Source organism: Rhea pennata, chromosome 3 (assembly GCF_028389875.1).
Source record: "Rhea pennata isolate bPtePen1 chromosome 3, bPtePen1.pri, whole genome shotgun sequence".
Lineage (NCBI taxonomy): Eukaryota > Metazoa > Chordata > Aves > Rheiformes > Rheidae > Rhea > Rhea pennata.
In genome coordinates this window covers 28,563,685-28,590,120 of record NC_084665.1, presented here as the reverse complement: position 1 = coordinate 28,590,120, position 26,436 = coordinate 28,563,685, and the positions used below count along the sequence as shown (strand labels likewise).

General features: G+C 35.7%; 1 protein-coding gene across 1 annotated transcript in view; it reads right to left on the bottom strand.

Moving 5' to 3' along the window:
• Window positions 1–26,436, bottom strand: part of MTA3 (metastasis associated 1 family member 3) — a 139,985-nt gene that overhangs the window by 34,032 nt on the left and 79,517 nt on the right. The window contains exons 11-16 of the mRNA XM_062573590.1: window positions 22,415–22,473; window positions 19,523–19,647; window positions 18,413–18,564; window positions 17,539–17,761; window positions 8,772–8,858; window positions 4,168–4,314 (exon numbers count right to left, since the gene is read on the bottom strand). Coding sequence (XP_062429574.1) covers window positions 4,168–4,314; window positions 8,772–8,858; window positions 17,539–17,761; window positions 18,413–18,564; window positions 19,523–19,647; window positions 22,415–22,473 — 793 coding nt within the window. The remainder of the gene's footprint in view (window positions 1–4,167; window positions 4,315–8,771; window positions 8,859–17,538; window positions 17,762–18,412; window positions 18,565–19,522; window positions 19,648–22,414; window positions 22,474–26,436) is intronic.

Sequence of the window (26,436 nt, the reverse complement as noted above, 5' to 3'; positions counted from 1 at the left end):
GCACCTCCGCTGCACACGAGAGGGAAATGTGCACCGCACTGGAAAAAATCAAGATTCAAGCCAACAGAAGACTTCTTCAAGAAATGCCTTGATCTTACCTAAGCACAGTACTCTTCAAAAGCATTAAGCCAAATACTAATGATACTTCTCATAATCTTTTACCACCCATAGAAACATAAAGAAGTAGCACTGCCATATTACGTTGTACTGTTTCTGAGCCACTACTTATTATTTTGCTAACAACAACTTTGGTCAAAATATAGCTCTCAACTTATGTATTTAACAAGACTGCCTTTAAATATGCCAATCTAGATATATATTTACAGAAGACTAAGTGCTGTTTACTCGAATGCCCTACATTACTCTATATCTTAAACAAACATATTTCTATGGCTTCTTCAAAATAAATTTCTAATACTATTGAGAAAAAAAAGCAAAGCTGAACATGCAGACACTTCTGTGTCAATAACATTAAGATTATGAAAATAGCAAGAGATAAGCCTTAATGCAAGTCCAGTGTGCTCATTTTTGTTTGCTCATTTCATCAAAGCATGAGTTGAAAGTCAGAATAGATCATCCTCACAGTAGGCTTTCTGGGTACTCTTAATTGGTACAATGCAATAAAACCAGGAACAACCAACAGTATTTTGGTAACAAAGAAGCTTTTTAGTATATTTATAGTAACATAAAAACCAGAGAGGGAATGAGGGGAGAGGAACCTTTCATTGCACAAATAATACATTGCTATGAGTGCAATTACACAGAAACCACTATTTCCCAAGTTGCTCTGGTCGCTCAGTTGTTGTTCTGCCTTGAAAAGAAGCTGAATATATTATAGCCCAAAAAATTATTTTATATTTACCAATAACTAGAGAAATAATTAAGTAGTAGCTACTAAAAGTAAATACTTTAAAGTCAAAAGTAACAGAGGACTTGTGCTGCTGAGTATCACCACTACTGGTTTAATGGTTTTTGAGAGTCTGGTTTTCTTTTGCATTTTATTTCTTTTGCATTTATTTCCAGGGAGGAGGATTAAGCAATGGAAAAGGAAAGAAAATGGCAAGGGGGATGACAACTAGTATTGTGCCAATACTGAAAAATGGAAATTGAGATATCAAAGTGACTACAGCCAGGGTTGATCTGAAATAAAAATTATGGTGAAGGTTGACAAGTGGCAGAAGACAATAGTGCAGTTTGCTTTATGAGAAGTACATCTGTCACCAAAACTCAAAGATAGCTCATCAAAAGGATAAGCTTTGGGCAGTAACTTTAAAAGTTTGATATTTCTTAAACATCTCTTTGACTTAGTCCAATAAGAACAATTGTTTTAGAAGATGAAACCCGTACTTAATTATTTAACAGTGAGGAAACGCCCTTCAGGGAGGGAGGGTCTCCCAGGTTCCCACTGGGCTTGTGCTTCACCTACTGCAATTCTTTTACTGGGAGGTTGAAGAAGCAAGAAAAATACCAGTAACACCTTCAAGTGCTATAAAGGACTTCATTCAAGAGTATACAGTGATACTACTGATTAAGCTATTTCTTCACATCATTGATCTCCCCCTCATACTACAAAGTGGTAGGAAATTTAGAAGCACAGAAAAGAAAGGTTATCACAGCTATCAGTTTAATAAGTTTCACATTGCATTGCTTAGGGAATTACTTCCAGCCAGCTCTTTAAAATGCCTGGTCTCTCTTGGAAACTATTCCTTTGAATTTCCCTTATCACTTTTGTATGACATCCAGTATTCCAGGAATTATCTTGCAGTTTGCATTGACTACACTTCGCATGCTTTTAATTAAAGAGGGGCTATGTCAAGAACCAAAATAGCCATCTTTACACTACTAAAATATTTCTTATAGATTTCCAGGGATTTATACTTTCCTAAAAGTTATGTTTTCACAGAAAACAGAGTAGCAGAAATAATAGCTGTTTACTAAAGCAACAACTTCCAGAGCCCAATATGAATTTTTCAGATCAGATGTTATTTTGTGCAAATTGCCTTAACACAATTAGCTATCATATGCAAACTGATCAGTGTGTCTACTGACTGGTTTTATAAACTGTTTACTTTGAAATTAATATTCTTGCTAAATAGAGCAAAATTTTTAAAAACTTCCAGGCATACATCCTCACATACAGACATTATTATAACAACTAAGTTTACTTTGAACCTATTGCTACAACTTTCTCTGCAGCAGAAAAGTAACATCATATTTATTTCCAGATGGAGTCATTCATCCCTCAAAGATCAGACAGTCTAGTCTAATGGTCAACGTTAGAGGGGAGGGGGGAAAAAAAAAAGCCTGGATTCATAATCTCATGCATTAACTACCAGATCATCACTACAGAACTGCACAGTGAAACTTCAGGTCTGTGAAATGCTCTGTACTTAAGGCTATAGCTATTAACGGAGTCACTTTTTGTCCCAACAACAGCCACATGGCTGTCATCCTGGCCCTGTCACCTCGGTCCGAGGAACGGGCTTGCGCTGCCACGCACGCTACCTGCCTACTGTGCAACTGCTGTGCGCACGCTGCACAACGGTCCAGGCGATCCTCTCCCCTGCATCTACGGACTCACCATTTCGTGACTTAAAGGTATTGTTAAAAGTACAGCAAACATTTTCACTGTAAGGTACAAATAATGCTAATTGCGACAGGGAAGCCTGATAATTATCAAAGAACTCACTAAGTTTTCCTATATTTGGAAGACTATTTCTATTAATTTGCTAAAAAAAAACAACAACAAAAAAAAAAAAAACATACAAACCCCCTCATTTCTACCTATTCAGTGAAACATTAAAACAGACAGTTATCTCTTTTGTACACATCATGTCTTGAACAGTCTATTTCAGACCCTAAATTCACGGTCTAGTCTCAATAACCATACTGAATTACAGAACAAATAAGCTGATTGCTTACAGAAGTTAAAACTCCCCAAAAGATACTTCAGGAAATGCAGTGCATTTCTCTCCAGTGCATATTGACAAAATCTTGCTGGATTCTCTTCCTATTCGTACATGAAGTGAAATTGCTTACACTTCCAGTTAAAAACTTTTCTCGCTGGAGGTAATGCCAAAAAATTTCCATAGTACACAGTCACTTTCCGGAATACAAAATACAGATGACTTGAGAAACTTCAGTGTTACTCACTAAATTTCCATCATTTTTGGCACAGCTTCCTATCCAATCTTCCCAAAGACCCACTAACACAGTGGCTGGGTACCAGGATTATCAAACACCTCTGGAGCGTACAGGAAGCCTCCTCCGTATCTCTGTGACACTTTTTTTTTGCTTCCTCCTCTGCAAGTGGCACAAATATAGAGACGGTCTAAGGAGCTCCTATCTTCCATCAGTCCTGGCTCTTGTAACTGCTTCTTTCTTTTTTAATCAAATCTGTGACTTCTGTCTGGGGATGCAAAATGCCAACAGCTTTTTTTCCCTCTATTACCAATTACAGTTTTGAGAATCTAGTTTAAGCCACATATTGAATTCATATACTAGCAAAGAGATTGGTTGTAAACCAGCGGGTCAATTATTTAGCTATTTAGCTGTGCATAAAATAATTTAACGTAGCATAATTCATAAGGTCTTGTATATCCTTGCAGAATATTTCCTCAAATAAAAATGCTATGTGATGTGTCAAAAAAAAGCATACACTGCATCTCCCTTCGCTAAATTCTCTTTTTTGTCCTTTATTATTGAGAGGGAAGATTAGTCAGAAAAACAGCAAAAAATAGTTTTCATAAGAGATGATCTTAATATAACCATATTCAATGAATATGCACCACCACTCATTGCATCAAGAATCCATGCTATGAATGTACTAATCATATCTTACATTTCTGTCATTACAAGCATGTTTCTCCAAACTGTAATCACAGTACAACTGTGAATGAAATAACTCTACAATTTTCAATGGGTTTTAAAAATTTTACAGTAGGAAATAAACCAGTTCTACAGATATACTTTTTATAGCATTAAATTTTTGGCACAATTTCATGTTGCATTTGTTTCTTAGAGGCCTATACCCCTTTATTGAATGTAATTTCTAAAAAATGTATTTCCTACAGAAAGGTCACAAAACTTTGTCATTTCAGGTCCACAGAAAGGAGTTTTGTAATTCAGAGACTCAAAGAATATTTCTTTTATGTTCAAATTACATACCATCAAGGCCATTATGATGAGTGTAGTTTCTTTTTCCCAAAATACTTAATGAAGAGTGATTAGATGGTGCAAGCAGTCGCTTTGCACTTGGACTTTGAAGGCTTGCAGTTGACCTGATTACATTAGGTTTCACTGCAGGATGAATCTCTGTTTAAAACAAAAGAAGAGAAAGACTGTACATATCTGATCTGTAAAAAGTTAGTATTTTTCCATTCATTTCTGCTTCATTTCTAGTGAAATGAAAGTCAGCTTCTTCAGTAGGAGTGTGTTACAGGACCGTGAATAATGATTTAACAATTCAAACATGAGCCTCTGTAACTGTGGCTCTTCCAAATGAGAAAATTGGATTGCTGACTTCACTGTTACGGTGTGGATGTGTAAGGGTGAACCTTCACAGGTGAAGAGACAGTATCTCAGCAAATCTGGAAGAGTTCTGTATTGACGTTTTTCGAGCCTTTTGAGTTTTGTTTTGGGCCTTATAGATCTTAAACAAGCAGATAAAAGCATTTTATTATAGTGAAATCACCTTAATATCTAAAGTTATTTAGTATTTTCTATCACAATAGGATCTTTATGGGATCTTCCCAAACATAAGTGATTAGATGCAATGGCCAGGGAGCAAGCTAGTGCAGGTGTCTGAAGCTGAAACTACTCCAGAACTGCAGAGTAGCACGATCTGTGTCAGGAACACCAAGAAAACCCATTAGGATTGTACTGGATTCCCCCTGTGCTGACAGGCTCTAATACAGAATCATTATTACAGAGTTTCAAATAGCCCAGAGTCTCTAATACAGTTCATTCAGCAGGATTATTCTAGAGTTGGTGCCAGAAACTAAGTAAGAGGCAGTTAAACTCATTTGCCCAATGCACTTCAGAGCAGGTAGCTGGTTGCAGGGAAGTTTGTGGACACAGTGTTAAGAGTCGCTATAACCCCTTCATATGACATAAATAGAAAGGCAGGATAGCTGAACAGTTTCATCAATACCCAAATAAATAGAAGTGCTGCAATGACATGGCCAGACAACATGCTGGGAACAGCATGCCAGGAAGAGATAACATCAGCAGCTTTCACTTTTGAAAAGATTTTCCTTAGCTTCTAATCAATGGGTTGGTCAGCCCATGTAATCACACCCAGAGTACAAATATCCTCATTCAAGATGTTTCAGGAGAGTCAGATTAAAAAGATTAAAAAGGTGTAGTGTAATGCACCTATAAATTGTTAATAGAAATTGGAATAATGTAAAATGAGGGAGCTGGTAACTGCTTCAAGACAGTACTTGGCAGGCTTGGGGTGTAAAGGCTGCTTTGATTAGGCTGATCTACCCTCCACTTATTTAATTCAGAGCTTTCGACTGCTATTCATTGTAGTATTCATCTGCTTTTCATATAAAAAAGGCAAGGATCATCAAGCTCCCAATGGATTTCATGGCATCTCCCACTTCTCATGCTGTAAAAAACAAATCTATTTTGGTTCTTTACTAAAACAGGAATGGAGGTGTGTTTAATGTTAGGAAGACTATTTCAGTTTAACGTTTTCCATTAGCAATCAACAGAAAGGTTTGCACCGTTTCCTGAAGATGAGTGGAATCTGAATCCTAAAATGCTCACTACACAATCTTTATCAATCCTCTGAAAGAAAAAATTAATCTTCAGGACTAACATCACATAAATATTACCTTATTTGCCAAAGAGCTCCAGCAGCAACCACAATAATCCCAGCACTAGGTCAACAGACAGTAACTTGTAAATCCCATCTGTTTGCAGAGCACAGGAGAAAGAATCTTGTATTTTCCGGAACAGCTAACAGTCAAGGAAGGAGGCATTTCCTTCCTTTGACATTTCTTCAGTCTGGAGGTCACTAATCCTCAGTTAGTTTTCCACAAAGGCTCTCCTTTCTCCTTCTGCAGTAGAGGAAAGTAGTAGGAGCCAGGCTCACCCTCTCCTTTCAGTTCTGTAGAGGAGCTTAATTAAACAGCCAGGACCACTTCACAGCTGATCGAGTCCTTTGGGAGCCTCTTACTTTGGGGTCTTCACACCATACGCTCTCATCCTCTACCTATAGGCTCGCTTCAAATATTTGCACGGTTTACAGCCCCTTCTTAACTAACTAACCTTTCACATCTGGGAGAGGTAAATTAGGTATTTCAGATCTTTTGCATGAATCATATTATCCCATTATATTACTATATTATGGAATAATAGAATTAGGGATTCTTTTATTCACGCTGCTCATTCTATTGCCTGGTACTTTTCTTCATTGAAATCTTCCTAGCCACTTGCAGCTTCTGCTAACTCCAAAAACTAAAAATAGCATCTGAATAACCCAAATGACCCCTTTACCTATGCAACAAATAACCAGTCAACCAGATTCACATTATATGATCTTTTCTGAATTCAAAATAAAAAATACATTAAGAAGAAACAATACTTGAAGCACATTTATATTATAAGCCCAGGTTGCAGCCTCATGTAATTAACAGTCATAACAACTCTGAACTCTTCTTCCATTTCCACTAATGCCATTAAGGTAAAAAAAAAAAAAAAAAAAATACCCAAAGCAAACAAGGGAGAGCCAAAGGGTACCATTGAGCCACCTAAATAAGCAGCCTGAATTCTAGAGGTGTTTACACAGCTGCATCATGTATCTCAGCTGGAAACATTTGCCTGGTTTCCTCCTAACTAAGAGCTAAGATAGGGCATTCACGTAGGCAGTGGTTCACCTTAGGGGGGTTGTTTAGTAAGCATAGGGAAGACCAAAGTCATTACAGAAGATTAGCTCAAACTCTCCAGGACAGTGCCTACTTTTAACGCTTAATCTACCTCACCCGTGGAACGGGCAGCTAAGCAGCAGAACAGGGATGAAGGGAAATGATGACCCAGAGAGTGCTGAAAGTTGAATCCCATCTGCCTTACCACTGGGACTGAAAACGGTAGTACCCTGTGAGAAATAACTAACTATATTCCAGTAAGTTCTTATGGGAATGGCATGAAAGGTATTTTAAAAAGAAAAGAAAAACTTCATGCTCAAGCTATGACTTGATATCTAATAAGATATTTAAGAGGAAAATAAGGTAAGCACTACTTATTTACTGTAATATGTTGGGATGAGGAAACTAAAAACCATTTCCTAGCAATCTTTATGCAGCTAATTTATATGCATATCCATGGACCGTATCTGTGTAGCACATATTATTTACCTTCAAACTGTAGTGAGATACCTTCACTTGCCGTAAAATCAAACGCTAGGCTGACTCTGCAGATACCTGGTATGTTTTAGCACGGTTAATCCTCTTACAAAACCCTCACCTAGGGACACATAGTGCTATCTGACACTGTTCATCCATTTACTGCTACTAAACCTCCCTGAGTTACGTTCTCCCTGAGTTACCAAGATGACCTTTCACAGACTAAACCATGAGGTACTAAAGACACACAGCATCTTCCAAGATGCACGTGCTGTTGTTTCTGCTTTTGACTACCCATCAGCCAGACCAACCATCTTCTGCCGGAGTGCCTTATCTCACAACCAGAGCTGCATCAAGTAAACCAAACCAGCCCCTTCTCCGTTCATGCGACTGATGGCTATTACAATGCAAACAGCTGGAGCACCTACAGTTCCACTAGCTCTTTTTTCTTAAACTTCGGGGTAGGACGAATCAAAACTCAGCCAGAATGAATATTAATTCTTCCTTATCCAGTTTTCTGAAACTTAGATTTTGTTAAATGTGATGTCCTGGAAAAGCAGTTATATCTACATTAATTTCTATTTTAGCAATTCAAGAGATTGTTATTGTTTACTTTGTTTTAGTATAAATGAACTCCTGTTGATTGAAATTTTGAGCGAAACACCTGGACTGAGGTCTACCCTCAGCTATAATTCTGTGAAATGAGATTAATATGCTGTAGATTTATTCACTGCTTCTCTGAATAAAGTATTGATTTCTATATTAATTTAAAGATTAATAACAAGCCTATGAGGTATTGCATCTCTTACGTGATTATGTAAATATTTAATAGTCTGGAGTGGTTCCTTACAAAGAGGACTATTTTGGATTTTTTAGTAATGAATCAAATTACTAGACTTTCCTTTAAGCCCTTTTTTCCACTATCATGTGAGTTTCTTGTCCTCTCGGCTATGATCTCAGTATCTCAGAATTTCATCAGATCTTTTTTTAAAAAATGCCACCAAATTAAAAGAGTATCAGCATCCAATGTGGCCAAAGTCTGCTCCTTTTAAGTGCATGGGAGTATTACAAGTGGATTCAAGAGGTACAGATGTACAGCAGCACTGAGTATACTGAATATCTGCTCTTCAAGTGTTTTCTATGTAGACTAACAGATCCTTTTTCACATTCTAAATTACAGTAGGTTGCAGTCTGTCATTTTAACCCAGTATCAGAAATCTTTCTGACTACAGTCTTCAAGATCATCATGCAGTTTTGCAACCATTTACAGTAGCCCACCAGAATTTTTATTAATTTATCTTAATAGTTCTCTTGTTAATAAAAGCATAAATCTTTCATTCTATGCATGTATGATTTTTAAAATATCATTAATAGTGAACATTTACTTGATTTATTTTTTCTCTGAAGGCAGATACCCACCTAAATACCCAATGATACATGACAGTGGTTTTCTGGTGCTTTTGATCTTCAGAGGGTTTCCAGCAACTTCACAATGTCGATCTGCATCTGAGAATTTTAAACAGTAAAGCTCAGTTTAAATATTATGCCACTGCAAAATATAATTAGGATGCACCTACCAGTTTCACACTTATATTCTTACCACAAATTTCTTGACTGTTTTTTTCCCTTTTACCATATTTTCTTCTTTTCCATCAATGCTAATAACGATTAAGATTTTAAGGCAGGCCATGTTCTCATTTGTGCAAAAGTAAGTTAATGCACATTGTACTGAAATTTTAATTACATTTTGTATTTACAAAATCCTTTTGGAAATAGTCAACTATGCAAATGAAATGGATGAAAGCATGAGTATTAAAATAAAAGTAGCTCTATTAACAAGGATTTACATGGAATTCTTCATTGTTTTCTACAAGGTTGCCTGGCTCTAAATGGAGAACTACAGTGCTAAGAAGGATTCTAAAATTGCAACTACTGAATTCTATCACGTGTTACTCCCATGGTACAGTGATTTCTCTCCTTAAGTAAAATAGGACACTTGCTGATTGTGGCCAGTTGAATCTGTTTCCATCCTGATAGGTGGTTCTTATGATTGCCTTGGATACAAAAAGCTTATGATGAAACCCTGTCCTCAATGATGTCATTGCGAATTTTTCATTTACATTAGTGGTCCATCATTATTGTATAGTAATTCCTGTTGTATGCACTATTTCCTGTACTTACTGAATTAGAGACATTTATATGGGGCACCTGAATTGTTACCTGATCATAACAATGAGAAATTTCATCCTAGAACTAATAGAACCATGGTGGTGATGGTAGATAACTGAGGGTTATTAACTCCTAAAAGTACTCAGACTGCTCACATGTTATAAGATGCTTCATATAAGATAAAGTATACAATGCTATTAGCTGTGCCCTGGATATTAATGGGTTTCAAAGCTTCTCTGCTATTTATCAAAAAAAAAAAAAAAAAACAAAAACAAAAAAAAAAAAAACAAACAAACAAACAAAAAAAAAAAACCCTACTATGGAACTAGCATAAACAGAAGGTGTTCTGCTTTATTGTGTATTTTTTCTTGCTTGCTTGCCTCTTAAAGTTAGCTAACAAAATTTAATAGATTACATGGAACTTTTAAGATAATTTTGTATGGAAAGTAAATACACATATTTCTGACCTGGTATCCTACAAATATGAAGCTTGCATTACTCATATATGGCTACATATATTCACGCACCATATTTAAAACATACAAAAAAGTTTCTGTAAAAACTTCTTAAAAAATTGGTCAGTTTTAATCAAATATGATAGAGCTCAAAAGTCTAAGATAATAACTTTATGTAAAATATATGAAAATTTACTTAAACAGCTCTGTAACTACCTGAATTTGATACTACCACTACGAACTCGCATCCTCATAGGCACTCAGAATGCACAAGCAGTCTCTCCAAATACAGAAGAAGTGTTGTTAACAAGTGGTTCACACTTATACACTAAAGTTAATCAACCTAAGTCAAAATCCACACAAAATTAGCTCTCATTAAGTAGTTTCAAGACTACTGGAACTAAACTACCATTTTAAAAATACTTTGGATGACTGGATCATTGGTTTTCCAAAAGCACAGGAATAACCCTAATATGGGACTTCCAGTATCCCTAGAACACAGGTATTTTGCTTAGTACAGAATTGCATAAATATTTTTATTCTGTATATCTAGAATTCCCATTTATTTCTCATATATACATACCTACATACATGTTTATTTGTATAGGTATCACACACAGGTTTGCGCTTTCTGATAAGCTTTATAGGAACTAGATATTATAATGAGATTACAATAATATAATTCCACTTTGACTCTACCTGGTGTTTTGTTTTTACCAAAAAGTTCCTATTCATTTCATTCCAGCACAAATGAGGACATATGCATAAAAAGTGGGTAAGAAACAAAAAGCATGGAAGTCACAAAATCCATAATCTTTTTGTATAGAAAAAACACCTATGTCATGTTACCACAGCAATGACTGAAATATTTATTTTCAGCATTTGCCTTTTTCATAAATGTTTTTAACCCAGCAGACAATTCAAAACTTAGTTCAGTATATTAAGCAATCTACATGAAATTCTTCAAATTCTGGTTATCAGCAAAAAAGCTGATATCTGGGAAGCCCAAAGGCTCTAGAACTCTTAACGCTAAGTATAAAAAGTACCTTTTTTGTTTTATCTTAATATACATAATGGAATACCCTGTTCTCGGAGAAAAAATGCCTTGAACCTAGTGCCTGGAATATTTTTGATATTCTTCAACACTTAAGTATTTTAGATGAAAGAATAGAAAGATGCACCTCCACTATCTCCTTGTGTAAGGATGATTCTGTGTAATCCAAATTTCTTATGCGTGTAACAATAGGACAAAATTTAAGTAGGCAGTTGTGAAAAAATGGTCTCAAAAATATTCCCCCTCCAAAATTCCTAAAATCAAATATGGACTTTTACATGAACACTAGAAATATTTACAAAATCAGTGAAATAATGAAGCTATGAGAAATAAAAAGGTATTTAAAAACTTTTTTTGGAGGGGGGGGGAAGGATATTCAAGAAAAGCAGTTGAAAAGAGCACAAACTCTAGCAAGTTAAATGTGTAACCACAATAAAACATGCCAAAATTACTTTGATTTATGCTCAGGGCATAATATTTGATACTATCTTTCTTCCAAACACATCAAAAGTAGAAAGTACGGTAGTGTCTGTAGCAACATGAGATGATCAAGGTGTGAAGGTAAGAAGAAAGAGAAAGATATCGCAGGAAAACTAAATGAACTTCTTGTATCAGTCTTCACTGCAGAGAAACTTAGGTTCCCTTCCAGAATGCTTTTATGAGGAAAGTGTGAGAAGTACCTCATATCAAGGTGTCCATTGGAAATATTTCAGAACAAACTTGTAAGTGAATAAAAACAAATTACCAGGACGAGGTGGAATTCACCCAAACAGAAATTCGTATATTACAGATGTTTAACCTTGCAGAAGTTTAGCCTATTGTTTAAACTGGTCTCAGTGCAAGAAAACAAAAATATGGCACAGTAACATTCTGAGTGTGATCTGTATAACGGCAAAATGGTTGTACTACTAATAAAGGCATACAGCTAAATAAGAAAACAATAAAAAATGAACAAAGATTTTGTAAAAGAAAAATCTGTTAATTGCCTGTCCTTGTAACAAGGAGGTCGGCCACACAGTGGGCCGTATCAGGAAGGGTGCAGACAGCAGGACAAGGGAGGTGATCCTTCCCCTTCAATCGGCCCTTGGGGGACCACATCTGGATGCTATGCCTGTATCTGGGCTCTCCAGTACAAGAGAGACATGGACATGGAAGTGTGTCCAGCTACTTGAGAATCACCAAGCTGGTCATGGGGATGGAGCACACAGCATGCACAGAGAGGCTGTGGGAGCTGCATCTGTTCAGCCTTGAGAAGGGAAGGATAAGGGGAGACCTGAATTATTGCTGCCTTCAACTACCTGATGGGGAATGCAGAGAAGATGGAGCCCGACTCTTCTCAGGATGAGGGACAACAGGAACAAGCTGGAAAGTTGGGAATTCTGGTTAGCTGCACGGAAAGGTTTATTTACCATGACAGTTGTCAAACACAAAGGTACCGAGAGAGGTCGAGGAGTCTCCTTCCCTGGAGAAGTACCAAACTTGGCTGGACAAGAGGCCTAAGCACCCTGAGCTCTGTGTAGAAACCTCCAATGGTTTCTACCTCCTTCCTCCTCTTTCTTACTTCTCTATCTTCCTACACTCATGACTATGAGTCTGTTATTGCAAGTGTCACAGGTCTAGGAGGATTTACTGAAGGAATCAGTTCATATAGGTATGCAGTTGATAGCACCCTGCTTGGTATTTCAAGTAATTTTGGACAAACTGTGTAACCAAAGACTGCTGCTTTCCAGCTGTTATGGGCTAAAAGGGAAGTTTTTCTTTCTTCTTCTTCTTTTTTTTTTTTTTTTTTTTTTTTTTTTTTTTTTAGGGAGTGGTACCCAATTAAAAGATAAGACAGTAATTCTCCATGCAATCCCCAAAGGATCTGCACTGTTCAACATATAAATGATCAGGAAAAGAGATGATTAGAGAGTTAACAAAACCTGATGATGCAAAATCCCCAAGTATAATCAAAACTAAAACTGATCGTGAAGGATCTCAGCAGGATCAAGGAAAAAATGCAAATTAATTCTTAAGGGGTAAAATGACTATAATATACACATATAATGATGAGTTCCAAACCACCATTCACGTAGGAAAGAATTCATGGAATTATCATCAACAGCTTTCTAAAAGTATGAAGTCAATGCTCAAGAGTAGTCACTCAAAACACTTAAAATATTCAGAATATTCCCGGTCAGAATAGCTGATGGGATGGAAGGAGGAACAAAACAGAAACTCTCAAGTGCTTTGCTCTAAAATTATGGAAAACTCACATCTTGAAGTGCACGTAATTCAGAACACCCTAACTTTAAAATAGATACAGTATAATTAGAAAAACTACAGGGAACAACATCATGAGCCACAGTATGAAATGGCTTCTCTATAAGAAGGCTTTTAACAAGACTGTGTTCTCAGCCTAGAAAAATGGTGATGGATGTAGTATCACAGAGGTTTATAAATCATAAACACTATGGAAAAGGTGATAGGGAATTATTATTCACTATTTCTCAATCCATCAAAATTAGAAGGTGCCAAACGAAATTACCAGGAAGCAAAATTAAAATAAAGTATCCTTCTCTCTCACTGCACACACTTTATTACACTGGGAAAGTCATCTCCACAGGATGTTTTAGACAAGAGAAGTTATGAGATGGTTGGAAATGGAACGATCATCATTTGCATCATCATTTGGCATAGAACCGAAATGGCTTGTTCTTTTAGACAGGAAGAGGAAGACCCATTTGTCTTCAGGTTTTTTTTTTTCCTACTGGATTTCTACTAGATAAATCTACTAGATTTTCTACTAGCTCTCTTAGCTCAGAGACTTTCACTTGAGAGTTGTTTCTCTTTCACATGCCATCACATCTTTATCAAGATTCTGGTTATCTAATGAACTTATTTTTTCTGTAACTATTGCAGTTACTCAAATTTAAACTACTATAATTAATGTAAATACTTATATTGACATAACTATCTGTAAGCAAAACAAGAAAAAGACTTTCTTAAAAACTTCCTTTGTTGAGTAAGGTATTGCGATGCATACATCAACACGCCTGTAAGCTGGAGACAGATACAGTCTTGTCAGTGACCAGCTAGAGAAGAAAGCCAACTTAAGTTTCTTCTGATTAAGACAACTTGCATAGACCGGATAATTTTGCTTAACTTTCTAAAAATCATGTCAAATATATCCACGGTAAAAATAAGAGGTTTTTTTGATTTAGAACATGGGAATTTCCTCCTACTGAAGCAAACCACCAATTTATTCTTGAAAGCCCATCAGACAAGTTTATTGTCAACAACTAACACAAGTCTATTACCTTCAAAACTAAATTTGCGATTTCCATGATGCACCACACTCCTAGCAGGAGATGATACGCTTTTTCAGTCCAGGGTAGCCATCCTTTGATTGAACTGAGATGTGAATACATCCTCTCCATTATCTCCTGCTGGCATTTGACCTGAGGCCATGCTACTTGGTTTACTAATCAGAAAAATCTAATTCTCTGCACTGACTAAAGAAATGAAGAACATACGATACCACCTTGTTTTCCTGCCTATGGATGTAATAGGCTGAGGCAGATGATGTGGATTGAATTACAAGAATCAAACAAAATGCTCCAGATGAAATCTGTTTTTTCCAAAGGAGGTTGGAGCCTGAGATCAGCATTCTCAAAAGCTTCCGTCCCCCTCTGAGACAAAAGAAGCATCTGCAAGGTGCAATGCAATAATCAATTTATTTTTACAACTAGCTCTGACTGGCTTATTTCCCTCTTCAGAACTGGGAATTAGTTTCATTTACAACCTTCAGTGAACTGCATAAGACTAAGAGCACATAAAACTTGGTACACTGCTGGGATAAATGCCCTCCCATATTTCTTTTAATTTTTAGGTTTCCGAATATGTGATAACGTTGTTATAGTACCTACCGCAATGTAACTGTGAAATGTAGTTACATTTCCAAGCCCTGGTTCTGTACATATACACATACCTATACAAACTGGGTCAGGTGAGTCTTGAAAAGCATCTAAAATGTCATCAGATTCAAGTTTCAGCACACCAATGTAGAAAATAAATTCCAATTCTTAACCAGTTCTTGGATGTCCTGCCCACCTCATGCCCTATCAAACGAGTAACCTTGTCACTTTGGCGAAGTTACTATCTCAGTGCAATTTTAACTGCTCCAACATCATTGTAAACACTGATTCAATATTGTAACTGTTAACATCTTTGTTATTCAGTGTATCATCACTATTAACTAAATATCTCATGTAAAAATGACTGCCATCAAGCTATCTTAAAAAAAAAAAAAAAGGTTCAAAGGCTCAAGAGGAGTCTATTTAAATACATAATTAAAATCTGCAGAATGAAGTGAAGACCTAGGTCACCAGATGTAAGAACATGAAAAATACCAGAAAACTATTTTATGGACTTACCTAACAGGATTACTAAAGCAAGAATGTCACAAAGACAAATTGTGCGTAGGTTAAGAACATTGTATGATTCCATATGGAGACACAGTCAGAAACTGAGCGTGTACATACACACATGTACACACAAACATGAACAGAATTTACTAAATTATGTATTATCTGATCATCACTATTATAAAATAGTTTGAAGGCTGTGTTCAAAAAGAAACAACTGCAGGTTTTTTTCAATCTATTTCAGGACTGCAGGATGAATGAATGGAACAGCAGCATTTGAATAGACAAAACTGCAAGGTCCCTGAAAGTAAAAACAACAACAAAAGACAGAGGCTACAAGGCTAAAAAAAAAAAAAAAAAAAAAAATCCCAAACCTTTCTGCTCGAGGTTAATCTGTTGTGGTGTTTATTCTGTCAAAGGAACAGAGATGAAACATTCACAGCACTGTCAGTATGATACAAGAATGACTATCCCCTGTTGAAAAGCTCAGCTTTCATTTCTTTGTTTTAAAATTTGAACTGTGTGTAATGTTTGTTCTAGATGATGATTAATAGTTGGATTTTGTTTTCTGTTTTTTCTCTTCCTTAAATAAAAGCTTCTAGAATTAATTTCCCTTCACGGTCTATTAGAAATCAGTGCCAATTACATATATTAACAAGTACAATCTTTTCCTCTTAGGAAATAACTTATTCTACTAGTTCATGGATCTTTCAAATGGTTTACTGTGGAGTTTACTCAGGATAAGTACAAGTCTAGTCCAGCCTTCAGACACTTCTTCCATTAACGTACAAGAATAAACCTATTTTACTCACATAGTGGACACACAGTTTCCTTTCAGACTAGTTTAAATCCAGTGATTTCCTTAAAGTTGATCCTGACTTAAATAGCTTTGAAACAGGAAAGAAAATGCCCAATGGGACAACAGAATAAATAAGAGAAGGACAACGAACAGAAATATTCATCCAATTCTGGATGTCCACAGAAGTGGATGAAGAGCTTCCTTTTGAAGAGGGGCTGGTGTTGAAAGAAAATTAAGGAAAATAATAGGTCAAAAACAGATTTTAAGCCTCAGAGGAGGGAATTCTCAGCATGACAAGGACATCACTGGCATTCCAGTTCACTATTTTTCCAATTTTAATCTAGGAAACATGGTTATAAAAACAGTATCTAATATTCTAAAAGTGTCTCTTCAATTCTAATACGTCAGGTTGTGTTGTCTTGGCATACTAAGCAGATGCTCTGGGAACTCAATCTATGAAAGACTGAGAAATATAATCAGTGTGAGCAGTAAAACAATGTGCTCAGAACAGATATAAAACTCGTGGAAATGTTCAATGTCTTCACTGGACTTTGGACCAGAATCTAAAACCATATTAACATAAAAAAACTTACTGATTGCTGTCTATAACATCTCATAATCATTCGTAATACTACCAGTGAATTCTTCAATTCTTTATAGTTTGGTTAAAAATATACAGAATTATATTTAAAGCTAAATTTAAACCTGAAATGGGAAAAAAAGATGCAATTATGATGAAAAAATAAACAAGGCTATCAGCAGTATCTGAACTGAACAATAGTAAATGACTGTGTTACAGGCCAGACTGAAATTCTTACACATCCTCAGCAACACACCTTATTCCTTGAACAACATCACTGAGAGAAAGTAAAACAAAAGTATTAGTCTACACTTTCTGCTCAGCAAAAGAATTAACTAACAACATAAAAGCAAATCTCTCACAGGAACTAGTAGGAAGCACGGCTTACATGTCACAACACTGATTTCTCATGAGATTTCTTTTTTTTTTTTTTGATAACAATCTGTGATTAGTTAACAAGGTAATGGATACACTCTTTTAATTCATTTGAAATGTCCCCCCTTTCACCTCTTTCCAAATATCTTCTGTTCTTAAAATAGTCTGAGATCTGTTCAGGGTAGCTAGACTTTATCCAAATGTTTTGGTGATATGCTAGACAAATGAAAAAATGAAAAGCAAAAGGGTATAGACAAGAAATGTTTATTGTAAAAGAAAATAAAATTAAAAGACAAAAATGGGTGGGAAGCACAGCACACAGAACTAAGAATTAAAAAAACATCTTACATTCTGCCTTAATGGCAGCACAGTTAATAGGGACAAAAGGACGTCTTGCTGCCTGCCGCAGCCGGAGGGTATTTTTGCAGACCTGGCGGGCAAGTTTTGTCCAACACGTTGTGTGAAGAAAGAAAGCTTGGCGTGTTTTCACTGCCGACTTTGGACTCCCAGTGTTACGAACTGGAGTACCCTGTGTGGCCTGGCGGGACATATGAGTTCTAACATGCGACTCCTACAAAAATAAAACAAAGAAATCATAATACAACATCTGAAACAGACAATCTGAATCTTCTCTAATAGTGACAAAAGATGTTTGCAATGATCACCTTTAATGAACATTTTCTAATACTATTAAATACTGTGACCATAAGCGGAAAGAATGGTATTCTTTCTTCACATATGAAGAGAATGAACAAAAGAAAGATAATTCCCTCATATTTCAACATTAATAAATTCCAAATTTGGATAAATTCACAAGGTTAATCAAATGATATACCTCAGCACCATGCAAAAAAGAAGCTATAAAACAAAGAAGTGTGCTCTATTGGGAGTGCAAATTTAATACTGTTCTAGATGACATACAATATAGCCCTATTAACACTTTACAGATTACATGCCATTTGACCAACAACATAACATCTATCACTGAAAATGCATGAAACGGACATTTGTCTACTGAAGATCTGGTCAAATAAAGACATGGCAGGAGCTACATTCTGTTCAGTCCTACTTAAGACACAGATATTCATCAGTTAAGTTTTGTAACTCTGATGTTGAACACAAGCATTCCACCAAATGCTGAAATCACAGCAATCTTGAGAAAGTGTCTTTTTTTTTTTTTTTTTTTTTTTTTTTTTAGGGAAAATTTTCTACATGATCCTACCTCTGTAGGTTGGCTGGAAGACAGTTTATCTTCATCTGTCTGTGTGGGCATTTTCAGGCCACCATATTTCTTCCAATAAATCCAGCAAGATGCACACAATCTACATTGCATATTAGGGGGGCCCCAAGAATACCACTGGTGAGACTGTGGAGCTAAGGAAGAGAAAACAGGACCACTGAACTGATGCATGCTGCATTCAATATAGTAAATCCCAATGCTGTAATAAATGGTATTCTGTAAGAACATCATAAAGTTAAATATTTAATTAATTTGACCTAGCAAAAATAAGAAATTGAAAAAGCAAAATATGTTTTAATGACAGTATTGCCACAAAAGACAATTCCCAGTAAAAAATTAGAAATACTTGCATAGGGAGACTCATTTGTAAACACCAAGTTAAAATTTTTTCTTTCCTCCTCTTTTTTGCATCTTTCAGGAGAAAACTATTCTTTGAAAAATGCAATTTGAAAACCAATAGAAGTATGTAGCTTGAACTTCCCATATACAAAATGTAATTTGAGTTTAATTGGTGCTTAAGACACAGAAAGTGACAGCAATGATAAGTGAAGAACTTTCATAGGCTAAGCCTTTTCTATTCTTTCCAATTCTGACTTTAGATTATACTGAGAGAAATCTGACAATGTCAAAAGTATTTCAAGAGCAAGTTGGTCCAACAGGGATCACTGGAAATCCACAAATACTAAAAAATCCACAACAAAACAGCCCAAAGAGTAACCAAGACAAAAAAAGTAAAAATTAAAAAAAAAACTCCCAAAACTCTGCAATCTTTCTGGACAAACAAAAATAACTTGATTTTGGAATTCTAAAGGTAAAAGATCAACATATAACTGCTATTGCATTATATTACCTTTCTGTAACTTTCTAAATTGTTCAAAAAAAAGGTAGCTCTAATTTGAAAGTTACTTCTGCCACAAAGTTAATTAAAAATTAACTTCAATTTATTTACAGCATGGAAATAAAGTATGTTTGTTTGTTTGTTTTTAAAGGTATATATTAAGATTGGCCAAAAATCCTAATAGTTGGAAAATGACACAAATATTACTAAAAATAACAAAAAAGCCACAAAAAAACTCAAGAAATTTTACTTACTATAGCAACTTTCACAAGCTCGGCCTATTAGTGAGGCTTGTGCCTGATAGGAGGCTCCCATTGCTCCATTCACTGCAGCAGGTTTCCCATTGTTGCTGGATATTTGATTGGGATTTGGTTTATTGCTTTAAATAAAATAAAAAGTCAACTTTCAGAAGTCAGTTTATTAGCAAATTAATCAACACAAAACCAGCTTAGTTCTGGAATTCTTACGTGTGGTGGCAAAATCTTAAGAAATATCTAAATTGCAAGACTAATTTTTACACTTCTCTAGGATTTAACACAGTAAGAGACTTCATTATGTAAAGAGTTGATTCAATACTCAAACTTACAGAGCTCTGTAAAAAGCAAGAGTAAAAATTATTACACAGCTGAGTAAGCTATGCAAAAACAAAGTCTCCAGGTCAAGCATAAAAACAATTCAGAACACAGCATGGAATTTAAGAAGGGAGTTCCAGTCAACAGGTTTAAAACCGATTAAGCTTTACAAGGTGAGGCTGGGTTTTGAGTGAAGTACAACACATGTAAGAGTAGTAGCACTGCCTGTAATTGTGTAAAGCTCTCCACAGTAAAAGGGGGCCTGTCGAGCCATACCTGAAGCAGAAGTACATATTTTTGCATCAACTGCAGTAAAGGTGAATGCCCTACAACTACGGTAAAGCTCACCCAGATGAGAGTGTTTCAATCACTTCTGTCCTGAGTAGGCTTGCCTTTTTTTGTTACATACATATTTTTTAATCTATTATTGCTCCAGTGTAGTGGGACTTTACTTCCGAGACAACTAATACAATCCGCACTAGCTTAAGTACAGTATTTCCAAAGCTCCAATTTTGTGCGTGTTATTTACCCTTCTGATGAACAAAACTCATAATACAATGCAAGGCTAGATATATTGATTTCTAACATGATTCTTCCTAAATATATACATAAAAATATGTACAATAGTAATTAAAATCACTAATTAAAAGAAAAAAATCTGCACAGCTATCCCTGTTTTTTCACTACTCCTGTACAGAGTACAAGCAACCTTTGCTGCATCAAGTCTCTACTCCAAATAAAGCAGGTCAGTCTGTTTGTCTCTATCCTTCTCGTTTTTTACTACAGCCAGTGAGAGACACTTCTGCAATTTTCAGATGCTCTTTATTAAGTACCTTTTGAAGGTACTCAGGAAAAGTCCCCTGGGCTCAAGGTACAAGAGAAGAAATCAAGAGAGTATTACATCTCCCACCTTAGGGTCCGTTGCTTAGTTACCTGCCAAAGAAATCTAAAACTGAAAGGGACTCTCTGGTTATTGAGGACAAAACCCTGCTTTTACAGGAAATAGTATCTTATGATCAAGTTTGAAAAGGTATTCATTTCTAACTTAGAATCAAATCTACTCAGATTTCAAATGCAAGAATTCAATCTTGGAAAACAGCAGTAACAATTCATTTGTCCATGAATGCATGTGTGATTGCACAGTTATCGAAGATTTAACAGCTCCTACTCTCTTACTGTTGACTATGGATTTTATCTTGCCTTGGAGGCAACAGACAGCAACAAACAAAAAGGCAAAAAAGAAATTCCGTATTTCAGAACAGAGTTTGTGATCTAATACAATTAGTCACTACTGTGAATAGAGATGATATATTGACAGAAGTCCCAAATTGCTAAAACAGACCAGGAAAATTGAAGTATTATGTGAAGAATGCGTGCCTTCCATAACCACGGTTTTCCGAAAGCAGCTATTTACCTGAGAGAGTTATGGAACACTCATACCAGTGTTTTCAGGATACAACTCAAACCTATGATGCCAAAGATTATCCAAAATCAGCAATTATTAAATGTTATTTTTTTAAAAAGGTGTCATTTATTAGGGACTTGAGACATATTAGAGACTTATTTCTTCAAAGAAGATGAGATTAGAAGTTCGAATTTAACAGTCTGCTGTTTGTATTATTAAATCTATTCAGGAGACAAAACTTTTTAAGAAATATGGAAATGAAGCTCCATTGTAGGCAATTTACAGAAGCCATCAAAAATGTAATACTGGATTTTCAAATTGTTTCATATTGTATTCCAGGCTTGTTACATAAATACTCATATAAATGGGAAAGTTGCACAAACGTGCAGTGAACATGCCCACAAGGAGCTTAAAAGAACGTAATCCCCTCTGTTCTCATAATCTTGAGGAAATTATGAATATGGAAGAGACAGATTATATCTTGATTTTATAAATTAAATAACAAAATTAACAAAATAACTAAATTAACAAGAGCAGATACAGCACTCAGTTTAAATCTAAAAAAAAAGATACAAATCCCGCAAAAGTAAACAGATTTTATTAGTAAAGTCTGTTCAAAGACAAAGATTTTGTGCTGTTTGCTATCGCTAATTCACAATCAAAGCATCTCGTCTCTAGCTTACATACAGTAACATACAGTATCAATAAAGTTGTAACTGAAATGGGAAGAAAGCATCTGATTTCATTTTATGTAACTACATTATCAACTGCTTCTATCTTGAAATACTGCATTTACACAAATATGAAATGTTGGTTTCACAGAGATTCTGACATGATTACCCTTCCCCCCCCCCCAAATGACAAGGCCATTCTTGGATGCAAGCTGTTCATGTAGCATTTGAAACTAACTTATCAGTTTTTGTAATACTTCTCATCTTTCCAAAACAGACAGTTTGGAAGTCGAAGACAAAGGGCTGAGTCAAGTACAAAAGTTCCACTTAAGGAAAGAATTGACATTTTCCAATTATATTTGGTATATAACAAGCACTGAGAAAGCGTTAAGAACTGAGACTAAGAAAACATTATGCATATTACTGCATGTAACTGCATGTTACTGTTTCAATTTTACCTACACATTAATCAAAAAATGACTTTATCGTTGTACTCACTAGGTGGGGATGTATACTTGTTTCAATTTACTTTCTGCTTCAGCTGCTTTCAGACGTTTCTAGTTGAAAAATTAACACATTATTTATTACATTCAAGCATGCAAATTCATAAAGCTGCACACAATCCATCTTTAAATTATTTTTACTTTATACAGTGACTCCACAAGAGCTTCCAAAACAAGCGCAGAATTCTACAAGATGAAAACCTTGAGAAACTGGAGTTTCCTGTTTTTATTGTTAGTTTGAAATTATAATATATTGTCTTTCCCTGGTAAAACTCACAGGCCTCAGTGGATAATGACAAGCCTGTAAAAACGACTATTACAATTTGCATCAATTACATCTAACAGACATGTATAACATTGTGGTTAACCCTTGTAGGAAAAAATGTAAAGTGTACTTTAAATTAAAAAAATAAACTAGTGAATGTGCACACAATGAGTCAAGTAATTTAATACTATGCATGTGTTCAATCAAGCTCAAGGCCAGGCTTTTTAAGCAAAGTAGGAATTAGAAAATTCAAGTCCACTGACTGTTAGAAAGAACATTTACTTCCTTAAATGCCACTGAAATTCTAACACAGTAACAGAGAAGTAGCAGGAAAGCATGCTACTATCAAGATATTCTGTGAATTTACTAAACTATGACTTTCTTCGTGTGCCAGCTTGCACTCAAAATAGTATTACTAGTTTAAGACAATATAATTTGGTGTGATCTTACAGATCTACTATACACAAAGAAGTTATCCTTGACATATGGCCAGCACACTTGTAACTTGTAAAAAGAACACAATTTTCTTTTGAAAGCTTCAAAACATTAACACCTTGAAACAGTAAAGGCAAGAATTTTGCTAGTCAGTGAAAAACACGCTGGTGTGTTTGAAAAACACCAGTTAAATGTCACTCTCTGCTGGGTGACCCCTGGAGTCCATTGACTTCAACATGGATTTTGTCACTCCTTCCATCTTTATACTCTGTCTTGTCTGCAGCAACAGTATTTCAGGTGCATGAGAACTCTGACTTCGTTTTTTTCTCATTTGTTTTGGTTTTATATTAAAAAAAAAAAAAAAAAAAAAAACACAAAACCCACATGTGTAACCAGGTCTATGGTATAAAGGAGTGAAATCTTATTACCTTTACTATAGGGTTTAACAGGAAGGCAAGGTAAATCCTAAAATTACTGATGAGCTATAAAGTATGTAACATACAATCTAGATATAAAGGTATACTTAAACAAAACATAAAAATATGATACACCAATCAGAGTATCATCTGTCTGGTACCTTTTGAATACATGAAATGAAACTTAAAATGGAAAGTCTTAGGCACAAACACTAGGAACTTCTAAAATGCTGAGAAGTAGCACTTATTGCCGTACATTCAGTCACAGCCGATTCCTCCAGCTGCTGGAGCACTCCTATCCCCCTGCCACCTTTCCTTTGATTAGCAAGTTTTTTTTATCAAGATAGGGAAAAGGATGATGAAAACATTTGCTTTTCTATATGGAAACAAAAAAACTGCAAAGGTTTCACATGCTTTTTTCAGCCCTGCAGAATCTCAGTGGTGCAACCAAAGGATTCTGGCTCATAGCATGTAAATAGAGGGGCAGAGGAAATGCATTCAGCAACCCATGGTTTCCTCATCTGAAGTGGATTCTGCAAGAAACCAAATTTAGGGGTTTTTTTCTGTTATGAATACTAAGTCCAAAAAAACGCAATTCAGACAAAATAAGAAACAAGGGAACACTTGAGATGACAGGAATAGCTACGACAATATGCTTTTCAGCACTAGCACAAGAGACACAGGGTTCAGATGTCTATTGGTTATCCAGAACATCCACCTCTACCTATCAGACCTATTGTCTTCTATCAAGACAATACTTCTGTTCACTTGAAAAAAAAGGAGGAAAGGGGTTAAACAAGGTCAATTTTATTTAAGGGAAAAATAAACTTTAAAAAGGATATTAATATCCAGCAGTAAGTCAACAGCATCTCTCTGCTTCTCAGGATTTCTCCTTTCTTCAGCATGTGTTTAATACTCAGACCTCCATTTCTCCTACAGTAGCCAGTTCTCTCTTCTGCTGTACTCCTGTTTTTTGATACCCAATCTTTGCAAGATTAAGAATCCAGGAAGGTACTTCCCATGTTGAGAGAAGTATCATCCTCTTTGCTCTGAGGGATCTGAGATGAATTACTAGGTTAATAAGCTTTAACAGCTGAATAGCCTGAGTGCTTTACATGAGGCTTCCTCATGTATTACTCCTTTCCATTTGAGAAAGTTGCCTCTGTCTCATCCATCAACACACTTCTCATTTACAAAAACTGCTTTTTCACTGTGTCTCTGAGGAGCAATTCATGCAGTCTATGCCACCAAAAATTAATTCCCATGGGATATGAGAGTCCTTTTCCATTTATTTCCAAGACAAGCCTTCCACAAGCATTTTGCTGCTCACATGTTCCTACTTGTGTTTTGAGCTGCAGAACTGACTTCCTCTCTCATCTCAGCTACACGTGGTGCAGCTCTGTCCTTAGTGGCACTTCAGTAGACACATCACAGTGATGCAACCACGGAATGATTTGCCTCACTTAAGTCAGTTTTTGCAAGTGCAATGAAACAGAACGGCATCTGCCAAGCCTCATACACTGGCCGCTTTTAAGCTGAGAACATTTCTTCAGAGCTCCAGCAGAACAGCTCAATAGTGAACTGCTTTTACTTAACAGCTCCAGGCCACAGCGTTTCCACAACTGTCTCCTTTTTCTTTCTCTTTTTTTTTTTCCTTTTCATGTTATAATCAACTATACATATATTTGGTTTTCAAACTGAAGAAATAGGTGAGGCTACAGATCAGCAGATAACCTGCACTTCACTGAGACTCAGAAGAAACTGGGACCACTGTACAAAGAGATCTCACTAAAGCTCACTACACATCTATCATCTGAGAAAAAGAAGAAAAAATGTGATAAGCTAAAAGAAATTATGTAAATAGCTTTGAAGTGTCAAATTTTAAAGCCACGTGTAGCAAGCTGTACTGAGGCCCTGTGGGCAGTGTCAATGAAAGGTGGGTATACACACTAACTAAATTTTAGCATACTTTTAATATTGGCATGGGGGCTCTATGGAATAGAATTTTAGCAACTCCTTTCTTCCTTTATTTATTAGAATGAATCATATACTTTCTTCTGCAAAATAATCATATAGTACTATTTTAGTATAAGCTATATTTTTATGCACTAAAACTATAGTTAACATTGCACCTTAAAAGCAACAGAAAATGTCATGGCTTGAATTCACACTGACCGATCAACTTTCAGGTATGAAAAGAGAAGCAAGGATGCAGAAACAAAACCATCAACAAATAACTGCAGTTTCTGAAATGAAACCTGAGCCTACTGAAATTTGGAGAAAGTTGGCAAACTGGAAGTGTTCAGAGAAAAAACATGAGAAACGTTTATGCAGAGATCAAAACTGATAATAAAAGACTCCCAAATATCATAGGAAAAGGCTGGAAGTTGAAGCTAGATGAATTAAGGATAATTAATCACTGTAACAATTTAACCAGGAGAGATGATCTTTTTTCCAAAAGATATGTCTGATTTTAAACACCAGCTACTTCAAGGAAGTCCGACAGACTGTATTATAGACTATCAAACTAAATAATCTCAGTTTTTCATTTGGCCTGCACTGCTTTTACCCAGTTACACTTGAAAATTGAATGGTATTTCTTCTCTAGAACATTTGTTATGATTATCAGCTGACAAATACCCCAAGGAATGAACATTTCCCTATGTAAGTAATGTTTTCAACAGAGAAAAATAAATGAGAAGGAAATGTAATATATTGTTGTAGTACAGTAGTTTGAAGTTATCTGTTCTCTACCTTAATTAATGAATTTGTAGTAGTTTTGCAAAAAAGGATCCTTTGCTTGCACATATTCTCCTTTTTCTGCTGAAAAGTCTTACTAAAAGATTTTTGCATCGAACCAGATTTTTAAGCAGAAAACTGCGTAACATGAGTGGTCATGAG